Source organism: Peromyscus leucopus, chromosome 7, assembly GCF_004664715.2.
Source record: "Peromyscus leucopus breed LL Stock chromosome 7, UCI_PerLeu_2.1, whole genome shotgun sequence".
Taxonomy (NCBI): Eukaryota; Metazoa; Chordata; class Mammalia; order Rodentia; family Cricetidae; genus Peromyscus; species Peromyscus leucopus.
Window position 1 is genome coordinate 90,520,543 of NC_051069.1, and position 15,348 is coordinate 90,535,890.

General features: G+C 43.6%; 1 protein-coding gene across 1 annotated transcript in view; it reads right to left on the bottom strand.

Annotated features, from left to right (window-relative positions):
- Window positions 1-15,348, bottom strand: part of Ephb1 (EPH receptor B1) — a 448,050-nt gene that overhangs the window by 46,137 nt on the left and 386,565 nt on the right. The window contains exons 11-12 of the mRNA XM_028869941.2: window positions 12,023-12,270; window positions 3,426-3,641 (exon numbers count right to left, since the gene is read on the bottom strand). Of these exons, the coding sequence (XP_028725774.1) occupies window positions 3,426-3,641; window positions 12,023-12,270 (464 nt within the window). The remainder of the gene's footprint in view (window positions 1-3,425; window positions 3,642-12,022; window positions 12,271-15,348) is intronic.

Sequence of the window (15,348 nt, forward strand, 5' to 3'; positions counted from 1 at the left end):
CTATCCAGCCAGGGGCATTTCATTTCAGCTGCCCAAGTTGACTAAAGTTGACTTATTTTTCCAATCTGTTGGAACCCCATCATCTCCTCCTCTGAAGTTCTCCTTAATCCCCCTAGACACCATCAGAACATTGTGTTGTTTACTGTTTTCTTCATGCTTTTGCAGCAGATAGCTGTGCTGTCATTGAGTGTGCATCTGATGAACGCCCATGTTGTCACTAAACTCTATGCATTGTGAAGCAGTAGTATCTCTTTTGATCCTGATTATATGCTTATGTGACATAGTACTGACACATAAAAGACATTCAATAAATGTTTATCCTTTGAATAAACTGTTTGTATTTTCAAAGCATAATCTATTCAATCAACACATATATTCTTTTCTATTTCTAGGGAAAGGCAAACAGAAGAAATGGCATGGGAAATATGATGAGTCAAGTGAACATACGACCAATGCTCCTGAAGACTCTGAGGTCCAGAGTCAACAGACCTTGTCGTATAGAGGAAGCATCTATAAAATCCCTGTGGATAGTCTAAGCAATGTGTATGCTTAAATCATGTGGGAAGTTTTCCCTAAGAAACTTCTCCTGTAAGGTACACTGTAAGGTAGATGTAAGTTTTGTCTTTGACTCCATCACTACTTAAGTGACCCAGGAACATTCAAGTGTCAGTTCTTCCAAAGGCAGGCTGAGCTCCACTCAAAGACCAGCTGTGAATGCAAACACATTTTGTGTATGTTTGGACCCAGACAAGGAAATTTCAAATGTCACTTAAAAGAAAGGAAATTTAAGACTAGTCTGAAAAATGTTTTTAAGAGAAGGATGGAAGACAATTTGCTTCTTCCAAATGGTAAGACTTTCATTAAAATTTTGTTATATGGTATTTGCTCAAGTCATTATGACTACACCAATAGGAAGAGATACTGGATAAACAGAATTAAACAGTTGACAGAAAGAACTTAATGTCAAGGATGACATGTCTTGGAAATAAAGTATATATTGAATGAGTGGCATGATTGTTCACCTTGACAAAGCTAAGTAAGAAGTGACTTTCCAATCCATATTTAAAAATACATTTCAGAATATTCCTGGTTTCTGTCAACAAGATGATGGGAAAATAAACAACAAACTCAATAGGAATAAACTCCTATTGCACATAGCAAGAAGAGTGATTCTCTCAAACATGATACAAAGGGGAAACAATCAGACATCCAGGAGTATGCCCTGTATGTTTCCATTTCTATGAAGGTCCAGATTGACTGTGAAGTTCTGATACATACATGCATACACACATACATACACATATAAGCATTTGAAAAACCCAGAGCAGTGTTTGTATCTGAGTGTGTTTGGCAGGTGGGGGTTGACTAGAGGTGTGGCACATGGAGGAGCCTCCTGGGGTGATGACTAGACTCGTTATCTTGCTGGAAGTTTGAGTGGTACAGCTCTATAAATCTGTTGACACCCCAAATTTAAGATGTGCCCACCATTGTGTGCAGAAACAAAAGGTAAGTGTAAACAAAAATGACACCGGACAGAGGTATAGGCCAGAGTTAGATGGTGAAGCACACAAAGCGAGATGCTCCTTCTGGGATCTACAAGGGGTCTATATGAAGATTCTTGGTCAAATTCTTTAAAGTTCTATCTATGTCCAGATTTTTTCTGAAATAAATGTGTGTTAAAACAATTTCAGGTGTGATACATATTTACATATAGCACAAACATAAACACAATGCAACTGTACTGAAAACTCTAAGAAACGTTTCATGAGTTTGTGTGAGGAGAACTTTAAAAGCAAACCAGAATCCTAAGAAGATACAGAAGACGATAGGTATTTTTGACTAGCTGAATCTCGGTGGCTTCGCAAAGCAGACGATGCCACATGCAATTAGAAAAGCAACATGTGGGAATCCAGCTGTGTCATATGCCATAAAGAGGTAACATTCCCAACATAAACGCCAGGAAAAGACCCAGTGGTGGGGAAACAGGTAAAGACACAATGGAAGAGAGAAAAAATGAGTTCTGGCAATAGTATAAAAATGCAAATTGAAACAAAATGAGGTGGCCATATTTTGCCATTGAATTAGCATAATTTCAAAGACTGGTAACCTCCAGTGCCACTGAGGATGTTAGATGATCAACACCCTCCCAGGAGAGTATGAATATTCACTAAGCTTTGGAAAGTCAGCCTGGAAGTAAAAAAAATCCCACGGGGCACAGAAGAATTCAGAGAAACAAGTATAGCGTGGTTGTAGAAAAATGTGGAAGAAGACACATCTAACTTAGATGATGCTTCCATGAAGAGGTTGGAGCGCTTTGGCCTGAGTGTCAAATTTGGCTTCTCTCATGTGTATAGCTCAGAATGATGTTTATCACTTTTTCAAGGGTCACACTACAAATGGTTACATAATTCTTTACATAATTCTCCATTTTGTTTTCTTGGCCAACAAAGCCTAAAATACTAGCCAGATGGCTCTTTAAGGAAAAGTTTATGGACTCCTACTGTGGGGGAGTCATATTCACTAATTATTTTTTGCACTTGCTTCTCTGTATTATTTTAATTTGTACATTTCATTTTGAGTTATAAAGAAGATAGATAGGGAGGCAAGGGAAGATATTGCTGGATCATGAATGTAAGCAGAAAACGAAGACACTAGCTAGACACTCACTGTAGCAGTCTAGGCCAAAGAGAGAGGAGCCTTATAAAGTCAGGGGGCAGTGGAAGGAAGAGAGGGGATAGGTTTCCTTAGGAGTAAGAGAAGACCAGGCTGGAATATTGAGACATGGGAGGAAACCAATGGTGACTCTTCTATTTCAGTCTCTAGTTAAATAGAGCCAGCCATGGAGATGGAGCAATGGGAAGGTTACATTGGAGAGGAAAGCCAGAACTCTATTTTGAATCCATTATGCTTCCAAGAGGAACTGTGTGAAGGAGGCAGTGGGATAGAGATTAGAGCTACTCAGGATGTGGAGGGGGAGGCTGAGAGGAGATCAGATTTCAGCACCCAGTATGGAGCTAGTACTTAAAACCCCATGGATGCAAGATAGGAAACTGAACCAGATTCTGATGATGCAATGCCCAGCTTAACTGGGACCCAACAGTTCCAACTTTGCCTAGAGCTGCTTCCTGTTGAAAGATGTCTCTGATGCCACTCTTGCTTGTCTGGATTCTCTAAACTCATCTGCTCCAAATTGTTCTTGCCACTGGCTAAGGCACACTGTGGCTTCCAAGTAGACACCGGCTCTTTCTGGAAAGCTGAGGTCGAATCCTTGCTCAGACACTGGCTGCTACTATTTCTACTGGAGGGATGGGGTGCCCAGCATCTATCTTCCCGAAGTGAGGAAAAAAACTCAGGCACAAGTACTGAGATACCTTCATCCATCGCTGACTCATGCCATACTTTCTCTGAGTGGGCTAAGGACTCACCAAGGAGCTGGTGTAGGTGGGATCTGAGGTGTCATCCTGGAGGTAGCGAGAGAGGCCAAAATCAGACACTTTGCACACCAGGTTGCTGTTGACCAGAATATTCCTAGCAGCCAGGTCCCTGTGCACATAATTCATCTCAGATAGGTACTTCATGCCAGCAGCGATGCCCCTCAGCATCCCGACAAGCTGGATCACGGTGAACTGTCCATCATTTTGCTGTGATAAGACAAAAGGGAGATCAGGATCAAGATGGGCTTCAGTGGCTAAACAGGAGCCTAGACAGCATGGCCGATGGGTTGTCAGCCCTCTGTCAGCACCCAGCATTCAGTTCCCCGTTGCTTCTTCCGGCTCCTCCCTCCTCCTCATCTCTTTCCTTGAATGCTCTGCCCTCTTCTTGCCAAGCCCTGTCGATTTCATCTCCAAATTACATCTCAAACCGTCCACTCTTCTCCCTTTCCACTGCCACCATTCCAAACAAGTCACTGCCATCCATCACCTGTAACAGCCTCTTGCACCTGCCCCCCTACAATCCATTCTCTCCATGGCAGCCAGGGCCATCTTTTCAAGACATAAATCAGCCCATGTCACTCCCTGGCTTAAACTCTCTAATAGCTTCCTATTGCATTAAGAAAAAGCTCCCAACTCCTCAGTACAGCTTAGGAGACCCTAGGGACCAGCTACTGCCTGGCCTTAGGCTCTGGACTCACACACTCATGCTGCACGAAGCCACAGGGACTAGAGAACTCTAGATTCTTTCCAAGGCAAGTCCTACTTGCCCTGGAGCTTCGTAAGTGCCATTCTTCTGTTTCTTTCTCTCTCAGCCCAACCCTATGTAGCTTTTGTTCTCTGCTTAACTGTCCCTTCTCAAAGATGTCATCCTTATGATTCCCCCTCCCCCAAATGCAATCAGCATTCTCTGAACATTGTTTTCAGATGTATTACTGTGTGACCTTATATTTCACAAGTTTGAACTTTGTGGATGTGTGTGTCACCTTCTGTCTTTGCTGTTTGACTATAACTCTGAGCACAAGAACTCCCATCTCTCAAGGTCCCTATAGTATTTTTAGTGCTGAAAACTTTAACAAAAATAGAAGAAAAGTCCCCACACCTTAAAAAGCATATGTAGTTGAGTGACCAGCATCTCTTACTATTTCCCGAACTCAAAGTCTCAGTCACATTCTTTGAATTTTCTGAGCTGGCAAGCTTTACTTTGTGTAACCAAGCTCACCTCATAGGAGTCAGCGGGGGCTGAAGCTCACACACAGTGCCTGATACCTGGAACCCTGCTAGTGTCCCTCACCATGCCAGGCTATATTACTGTCCCATCACTGGTGGACTCAGTTTCTAGCACCAATGCCCCTTCCCCACTAGACAGATATTCCAACAAATAGAATGTGTCTTCTTGCCACACATAAGCTCCTGGGTCTTGCCTCTGCAGACAATGGTTAAATCATTGGGCCTGGAGCCATGCTGCCAGGAACTTCTCTTCCTATTTAGTTCAGCCTCAGTTTCTCTCCAAATGGTAGTAAATTACGTCCATATCAATTAGCACACCCTAAACATCGGAATGCTATGACTAGAGGAGAGATGGGAGGAGGCAGGGCACCTGAGGTCTAGTCTAGTTATTGTTGAACACAGTACTGGGTAAGCCACACTCTCTGCTTCAGAAGTCCACATGTGAAATCCACAAAGCATACACAGTGTGAGGAGCCCCTTTGTATTGAACATCTAATGGGTAGATTATACAACACACACACACACACACACACACACACACACACACACACACATCTATTACCTCATTTCAAATGGATAGGTATGCCATTTTGCACATACAACAATCACTATCTCTTCTTCAGAATCCACCAGTAGCCATTGATCCTATGGGGAAGGTGTACTGGTTGGTTTTATCAACTTGATACAAACCTAGACATCAGAGGGAACTGTCCATCAGATTGAGCTATGGGCATGACTGTAGGAAACATTTTCTTGATTATTGATTAATGTGGGAGGGCCCACTGTGGGCTGTGTCACCACTGGACAGGTGGTCCTGGCTAGTATAAGAAAGCAGACTGAGCAAGCCATGGAGAGCAAGGCAGTGAGCACGGTTCCTGCTTCTGCTCCTTCTGGAATTCCTGCCTGGATTGCCACTCTGAAGGAACACGACCTTTTAGATGAAGCAAACCCTGTCCTCCCCAAGTTGCTTTGGGTCAGTATTTTAGCACAGTAACCGAGAAGAAAACTAGGACACGCCCCATGGGCCAGGCTGCTCCCGACTCAATTCTTACCCACCGCCCAACCTGTCCAGAATGCTTTTTCTGTGACATTTTCTTCTAAGGACCTAAAATAAAAGTACAGCGCTGCTCTGTGGAAAGACTGACTGACATGCCCATCTGGGAAGGATGAATGTACCAGGGATGATTCAAATTCTCCTCCTGAATGAACTTCCATCAGCATCCTTTCCAGAAGCCAGCTGGCCTTTCAGGAACACCCCACATTTTCCCTAAGCACATCTCTGGGAGATTTGCCTCCTCAGAAAGTCCCCATGCAACTTCTGTAGATTATAAAAATGCATCCCAGCTTCAAGTCACATGTGCTGAATTTTTTTATTCCATTTTTCATTTCTTCTTCTTAAGTGTAAGTGACATTCTAGTGAAAAATTGATATCTCGCTAAAGATTTCATTCTAGAGAGGGACAGTGGCACTTAAAAACAATGGGAAGGCTGCTGGCAAGGCATCCATACTTGTGCTTTAATTCACCACAGCCTTCCTGGGTTTGCCTTGTGTTTAAAATTTAGACCAGACAGCACTATAGTTTCCAAGGTTAAAAGAGGACAGCAGTGGTTAAAAAGTTGGGTGTCTGGACCCAAACGATATAGTTTGGACCCAGGCTCTGCCATTCACTGGCGAGCAAGTGGTCCAGAGTGGTGATCCCCCACACCTGAAACTTAAGGAGCACAGTGTCATCTCTTCCTGGACTCTGTGGGGGTTAAATGAGTTCATAGCTCAGTCGCCTTCATTTGGGACCCTGCGATGCTCTGATGTCTGCAGTGATGACTGCACCCAGGAGTCCGGCCATCCTTTCCTCCCAGTCACCTCCTCCATGGACCTCAAGTGTTCTCATTGAGGGAGACCTGGATCCAGTTCAAGGTTCCTCATGTTTTCCTGAGTGTGTGAGAGACACTCTAGGGCCATCATTCGAGGGAAGTCCAGTCCAATGGGCATTCTAAGCTCAACATACAAAGAGTCAATGCTGGTAACAGTTCCCTGCTGCGAACCCAGTGGTAACAGTGGACGATGAAGACTTAATGACACACGCTTGAAATCTGAATCAATTCTCACATACCAGCTTCTTCCATTACGTGACTTACAAATGGCAAATCATACTGCACAGAATATGATCAGAGCCTTCAAACTGGCCCTGGGCAGAAGAAAAGGCAGGCAATATTGTATTGTTTTCATAGATAAGATAAAGGAAGTCCAGGAGATCTACGTGAACAGACTTAAATCACTCTGTGTGAGTTTGTTTTATAACAGAGGTCTAAATCCAGAGTGGTAAATTACTTTTGTGCTGACATTCCATCTCTGATCCTCCAGGAATGGCTGCCTTCAGTGGTGTATGGAGGAAAAGGCTGTGAGGGCATCTTCTGGAGAAAAGCCACCTGTGACTAATGATGCTGCTGTTATCTGGTCTTTGGACTCCTGTCCTATGCCTCATTCCCTGGAATATACTGAGTCTGCAACAGGCAACATATTTTCCTTAGGTGCTGCAGGGTAAACATATCTCTACAGGAAGGGTCTTGACTGTTGTATTTACCATTTTGGTGAAACCTAAGGGTATAAACATACTATCTTTCCCCTGATGTGTCCAACTGCTTTTTGCTCAATTCATTGGAATGGTGCATGTATGGAGGTCAAAAGACACCTTGATCCTCTCTACTAGGTGGCTTCTGGGGCTTGGACTCTGGAGGTTAAGCTGGTAGCAAGCTCCTTTACCCACTAAGCCATCTCATGGGCCCTGGGAAATTGTTTTGAGAGACAAGTATTATCCCTTAAATTATGTAGCATGGTTGGCCACAGGCTTTGTAACTGCAGAGATAAGAACAGCAGCGTGGAAGGTCAGCAAACAGAATAAGCACCACCTGGTTCAGGGGTGACTTTGGGAAGCAACGGGGCTCCATGCTGAGCCCACGGGAACAACCGTGCTATAGTGAGGAGATGCCGGCCTGGCTGGAGCGGTTTAAACTTTCTTCTCATTCTGAAGTGCTTTCTACTGAAATTGCTTTCCTGCAAATGCATGGAGCCACTTGCCGGTCCTCGTATCAGACAGGGAGGATTTAGGTATTTTCCACTTTCATTGACAAATCCACTTCAGGAAATGAAACCCTTATTTGATTTGTTTGAAGAGAATGAATCATAGATTTTTTTTTAACTAAAAGAGAACTTTGAAGCTCATCCAGCTCAATGCCTTTAGTTTATAGATTGGAAAATTGAGTTAAGGGACTCACTCCAGGCCACAAGGTGACTCATAGCAGAAGCCAAGCCAGGGCCTCAGTCTCAGGACTTCCAATCTGATATTCCCTCCCTAGCTGCTTCCTTCTAGCTTTAGACCATGAATTAGCTTCCCTGATGAAAAGGATCCCATTTGATACCACTCACTGACTACCAAGAGTCTTACAGATGTGACCATCTATGAATGAACCAACAGTGACCACAGGGTTACATTTTGGAACTTTTGAAAAGACATGGATCTGAGTTTCAGGGATGGTTCTGAAGATCAGTGAAGAGCCACTAGGAGGGTGATAATAGAATTTGGTACCAAGAATGAACTCTTCCATTTAAAACAATTAACAATTTGGAACCACCTCTTGGGTGTTTCCAATCCTCCTAGAAGATGGAATTCCAAGTTCTGCAATGACAAGGATGGAGAATGGAAAAAAATGAGGTATGGATCTCTGAGGCTCTGATCCAAGGCCAGAGTGGGAGGGAAGCCTCTCAAAGCTGCTAAGTCCAGGAATGGAGGAAAGCGAACATTTGTACAATTTAAAGACTAATTCTTTTTCTTTCTTCTTTGAATGGTGGTCCTAAAATTATCCTCCTTCCCAGAAGATGGACCCTGTAGAACTGAACTGATGACCTATTTTTTCAATTTTACCAAGTAGCAGATACATCAATTAATGTTGCTATGCTCTAGGGTTCAGTAGTAAGGCTGAAATTAGATTTATAGATTACCTGCCTCCACGAGGTGCGAACAGCCAGAAACACTGCATTTCCCTGCTGCTCTTGGCACTGCCTGCTCTTGCTACCCCTTTCCAGTTGTGCCCTCGCCTCTGTTTTTCTGTGCTCCTCTCTTGCCCCGAGCTTTCCTCCCACGGTGCATACAGTTTCATTATCATGAAAAACCCCAGTGCCCAACAAGTCTATGTGTACCTGGGCCCCAGGTGGAAAATGCTCTGTCTGGGAGGAGTAACAAGGTGGGGTTTGGCTTCTCAGAGGCTCCTGAGGGATTACTCTCCCTGTCCTACAAGTGACCTTGAGAGGGACTCTGATTCTCTCAACCACGTGGTGACTTTCTCTAAAGTAGAATCAAGTGACACCAAGGAAACACGACTCTGGAGAGGGTCTTGAGGCTAGTCCAGAAAATTCTTGCCTTTGTAGTCACATACATTTCACTGTCTCCACAAGATCTCTGATCATAAATGATTGCCCTTGGGAAAGCACAAGAGTGTGCCTTGCTCTCATGTGTCTACAAGAGAATGAGGTGGCATGGGCACACAGCGCTTCTAGAACTCTCTTCCACTCTCTAGAAATCATTGTGCATAGTTTTCATTCAGCCAGGACTTACCATGGCTCATTGTGCTAGGCACAAGAGTTTCAAAACAGAGATGCAACCATTCCATCAAGGAGGCATGTACTACAGCAATTTCTCCATTCCCTCTTCTTCAACAACTCCTCCCCCAACTACCAGCTTAGGCAACAAGCACATACTGCCCTGAAAAGGCAGCTTCAGTGGTGTCAAAGTACAGCTTCCAGTCAGGCCCCACTGCCACGCCCACCCTGCTCCTGGGAGTGGGAAGGACCTTGTAGCTGCTGTAGATTGTGAAATAGCCCATGTTCACTTTAATTTCTACACATACCAAGCTATCTCACATTTCACCATCCACCTCCCCACTGGTCTTCGAGACTCCCCATGCCCTAGAAGGAGAAGCTCTCCCTCTCTTTGATACTTCCCCCAACATTCCCAGGAAGACTCATGTTTGACTCTGTAACATCTCTGCCTGTCACTCATGGAAACAAAGTGTTACACAAGCAGGTAACAACTGGTAGCTTTGCACATGCAGGTTTGAGGTAGAGACTGCCTCTATGGTGGGTTGTATTCTGTCCAATGGCTATAGCAAGTTCTCTCTCTCTCTCTCTCTCTCTCTCTCTCTCTCTCTCTCTCTCTTCTCTCTCTCTCTCTCTCTCTCTCTCTCTCTCTCTCTCTCTCTCTCTCTCTCGTCTGTTGTGTGTGTGTGTGTGTGTGTGTGTGTGTGTGTACCTGTGGGAGCCAGAAATCAACACTGAGTAGCTCCCACAATCACTTTCCACCTTATTTTTTAAGACAAGGCTTCTCATTGAGCTCAGTGTTTCAGTTAGACTAGATAGTCAGAGAGTCCTTGTAATCCACGTGTCTCCTTTCACCACTCCAAGCCTAGCACTGTTGTTACAGATAGGTGCCAATGCATCTGTTTATGTGGTTGCTGGGGATGTGAACTCAGGTCCTCATCCTTATGCAAGCAAGTACTTTATAGACTCGGCCATATCCCTAGTCACCTGAGACTAAAGTAAAAGACACTGTGTCGTTGTCATCCCTAAAACATGAGGACTTCTCTCTTTCCCTGGCTCTTGGTGGGCCTGGTACTGTGTTAAAAGTGATACTACATGATTTCCAAGACACACAAATGGTACAGCCTTCACTGTCTCCTTGAAGGATGCTTGTTTTTGGACCCAGCTTGTTCCAAAGATGTTTAAGCAGGCCATTAGGAAAGGTATGGCTGATAACACATTTAACCTCCATGTTAACACAAGAGTGAAAGAGACTTCTGATAACTTCCAACCTGAGCTGTTCCATATGACTCTACAAGAAACTAGATGCTCCATCCAACACCCTTGTCTCAGTTGCAGGTCCATGAGTATCGTAAACTGTGTTGCTGTGCTGAGTCAGTTGGGTCATGGGTGATTAGTTATAAGGTGTTAGAGCTGTGTTCTTCTACTGCATCGGCCTAGTCTTCAGTGTAGGCTTGGCTAGAGCATTCAACCAACCAATGCTTCAGTATGAACGGACGGTCCTTTGATCAGCAACCGCAGCTGCTGACTGAGTGTAGAGACATGCACAGTCTGTTCACCTAAAGTCCTCTCAGAAGGTTCTGGCCATTCTTTGATGCTGTTCCAAGACCTTCTGCTCCTAGACTCACTAGATGTTCCCCTCTCAGCCTCTTGGTAAGGCCTGATTTCTGGTCTAGGTTTGCTACCATCCATTCCCCATATGCCTCTGTGATATCCCACAAAAAAGGGCTCCATTGTGAGCACGGTCTCACGAGAACACATCCTGACACAGCTCCTTCAAAGATCTCTCAACCAGAACACATCCAGGTACCTCCACTTCTGCTGCAGGTTGGACTGGGAGGACACACAATTCTGTATAGAAGCCAGGAAAGACTTCTGGGTGGCTGTGGCAGCCTTTCAGATGCCTCTTTGGATGGTAGGAGGCTCAGGGATTTTTCTAGAAGATGGCAACTTGTTTTCTTTCTGACTAGCTAACTGAGGAGAGCTGGCTATGAGGTCGCCTATGCTGGTGTAGGGCAATAGTAGCCACTAGCATCTGCATGAGGCACACTGGGCCATGAAGCCACTGAGAGTCTCTTCCATCCCAGTCTCAGTAATTCATGAAGATATTGGTGACCGATCTTTGTTTTCACCATTTTACTCAACCTATAAGCACTTATTGAGGCCCTTGTGTATTATCCTCTCTCTGAGGAGACCTCGGACTCTGCTTTGTTCTTCTCTCTTTTTAAAAATAATATGTTTTTAATCTTAAATATGTTTTAATTAGAATATAATTACATCACTCCCCCCATTCCCTTTTCTCTCTCCAGCTCTGGCATCTATGGTTCAGGGAACATCATGGAAGAATTGATAGACAGAAAGACTGTATGAGTTGGAATGCCAGTGAGTCTGATCTGAGACTGCCCCTTAAGAAATATAACTGCATAAACAAGACCCAAACAACAATAATATCAAGAGACATGCCAATAAGGAAGAAGGGAAATGTCATGGTGGAGAGTACCACCCCTACATCAAGAACTATAGACAACTAATGACTCCTGAGAGATGGAGGATTAGCCTCTCTCAGGGATGAGACCCTGATTGGTTACCCAGTGCAAAGGCATTCTTCCCTTTCCACAACAAATATCTGCTAAACTTGCCAAGATTAAAATCTGCCCACATGTGACCAGTCAGTCCTGAAGGCAGATTATCCTCATAGGACACTTCTCCCCAGGACCATTGCTCTGAATCCAACAGTATTAACACCACCCATGCCCCTCAGTGACTCTTACCCTGAGGAAAGAATCCAAAGCACCATTCTCCATGAACTCTGTAATGATCATGACAGGCCGACTCTTGGTGACGACACCCTCCAAGCGAATGATGTTGGGATGGTCAAACTGGCCCATGATGCTCGCCTCGCTCAGAAAATCCCGACGCTGTTTCTCTGAATATCCAGCCTTCAGGGTCTTGATGGCCACATAGATTTCCCTCTTGCCTGGCAGTTTCAAACGGCCCTTGTACACCTCTCCAAACTCCCCTGAAACAGCAAGCACGCAATTAGGCTCCTCATCCTTCTCAATCTGTGGAACCACAAGGGGAGGAATCTTATCAAGAACAATGGTGCTCAAGGTAGGATTGTGATTAGAGTGAAGAAATGGAAATTGGATTTTCTCTATGCAACTGTGATGTCTAGGCTGTAATCAGTTCACAGGAAACACAAAAGGAATACTAAAGTATACTCCTTACATCAGTTCTTAGAAATAGTTTGAGTAGCCAAAGTAGAATTTTAGAACATATTCAAGTTTGTGTTTTGTCTCACAGTTGTGTGTGTGTGTGTGTGTGTGTGTGTCCCAGCTGAATAGTTAAAGAGAAATAGCCAATTTCACTTTGGCAGAATCGTGGTTCATTTTTAGCAGAGCTGGGTACACAGATGTCTGGGGGATAGAGGATATGTGGGTTCTTTAGTTGATGCTCCCACATTAAACACATTGAACACATGGCTATTGTGTCCTCCAGAAAACTGGCCCCGAAAAGTTAGGAAATGAGCAAGTTTATCCATGAAACTTGAAAGGGGAAGGAAGCAGGACTGGACACAGAGAGCCCCAGATCACAACAAAACACATCCCAAGCAGACCTGACAAAGTCTCAGCCAGCCAGATAGACAATAATAAGTTCCTGTTCCCAAAATAGCCACCCCTAAAATCCCCGCCAGGTTCAGCCACTGGCTGGGGGCTGCCTGGAGGAGCTAGGCCTCTGCAGGAAAGCAGAGGCAGACCCAGAGAGTGCTGATGAACAGTAAGATATTTATTTCTCCAAGTAGGCACAGGCTGAACACCTCCATGGGTGGTGCGCCATAGGATTTCACCGTGTTTTTTTTTTTTTCCAGTAAAATTGCTAAGAGTAAAAACAATTTTGATGACACCATTTTGTAACTGTCTAAAAGAAAAAAGTCTGTTGAATCCTGCTTAATGTGCTTTCAAAAGTTATTTGATGATTTCACTTGGTTTTGTGACTCCCGGTTCTTTCCTGGAAAGTAGTTAAGTGCCTCCTCGCAAGGGCTTCACTGAAATGCATGTCAAAGGCCTGTCAGGAGAAACAGGGGCTTCTGGTGGGCACACTTTCTCTTTTCCTTTAAGCTCCTGAAGGAAAATGATAGGGCAAACTGTGAACAATCAGATAAACTGCCAGCCACACTGAAGAGACATGTTAACATGTATCTGTGCTTTAGTCCGGAGTACCTTTTGCTTTCTGCGACAGACAACACTGGAAGAGAGCTATGCAAAAGGACTTTTATGCAAAACTGCCCTGAATTCTACTGAACATGACAAAATGTGGGGCTGGATGAGAAGCTGGCTTAAGCACTATTAGGAAGATCTCAGCCCAGACCTAATAATACTCAGAGAGCTGTCATTTGTAACATTTGGCTTTGACATTGAATCATAGACTGCTTTGGTGAATTGCTTGGGGTCGAACTGAAACTCTCACATTTAGAGCTTGCACACCCGCTGGAGTACCTGGTGTGTGCCTGGCATGCCAATAAAAGTCAGTGTGTCCTATGTATTGTTATTTGTTTGGCCTTTGCCTTGCCCACACTCTGACCATAAACGATTGAGATTTTATCACTGCTTCATCCAAAAGAAGCCGAAGCGTTGGTGCTTACCACTGTGTGTAAAGGAATGCTTGTAGGGGCCGACAGGACAGCTCAGTGGGTAAAGTACCTGTGGCTCAAGCAGCAGGATTTTGGCTCAGTTCACCAGCACTTAGATAAAAAAAAAAAAAAAAAAAAAAAAAAAAAAAAAAAAAACAAAACAAAACAAAAAAAAAAACATGCCCATGCCCATAGGATTGCTGGGGAGGTGGAGACAGGAGGATTCCCGAGAACTCACTGGCCAACTAGTCTTGTTGAGTTGGTGAGGTCCAGGTTCACAGAGACCCTGCCTCAAAATGTAAGGGACAGTCAAGAAAGATTTCCAGCATCAACCTCTGATCTCCACATGCACACACACAGGTGAACGTACATACCAACACTGTGTACCCACTCGCCTCTAACCACACATAAGAATGCTTATACACAGCAGATGAATGCTGGATGCCTATGTGAAGGAATGGTTGGAAAACACCATACCCAATCTAGAAATATTGAAAGTAATAGATGAGTGATATATGTTGACTTTGAAAGATGTTCACATTATATTGAGTGAAGGAGAGAAAGGAAGTGAGTTACAGAACATCATTTGCTGTGTGTGCACATAGGGGATGCATGCCAGTATAAAAGGATAATTATGAAAAGTACATATAAGATGTATTTTTAACATCAAATTATTTTTAAAAATGCTTATATGAGAAAGATGGAGATAGGACACGGGAGTAGAGATTAGTAAACTTGATTTAGTTAATTTTATGTTGAGTTGCTATAATAAGCATAACTTGAGTAGTTAAAATGCAAAAAATTTGAAGTCAAACACTAAACAGGGACCTGTTATATATATATATGTGTGTGTGTGTGTGTGTGTGTGTGTGTGTGTGTGTCTCGATATATGTATATGTGTCTACATATATATGCATACATATATAACACGCATATATAGTAGAATCCATCCTTCTGATAAACTAATATTTAGTAACTATGAATATAAATAGTATATTTGAAAAATACACTAATTGAATAATATTGGTTAGTATTTCTTCTTGTTGCCATAATGAGTTCTAGCTTCCTTTAGGAGAAAGGTATAGTTGAGAAATTATGAAGCACATATACTACTATTTCTTCTGGGTAGAGATAGCCCACAAATAATTATCTATTGGCCAGCTGCTATGGCATACTTCTTTCTGTTCAATCACCATGACATTCCTGCAAATAAAATATCCATTTTACTAATAAGCAAATTAGCAAGGAGACACCAAAAGCCTGTTCCCAAACCAGACAGCTGGATGTCGGAGTTGGGGCTCTGGCCACACCTGATTCATTTCTTACCATTTGCCACTGGATAAAAAGTTACATTTCAGAGAGCATCCTGCCACCTGCCAGCTTCCAGCAGTTCTATCTGATGCACTGACTATCCCAGCAAGTCAGTATCCAGGTAAGAGGACAGAAGCAGAATTTCTTCCTCGTCTT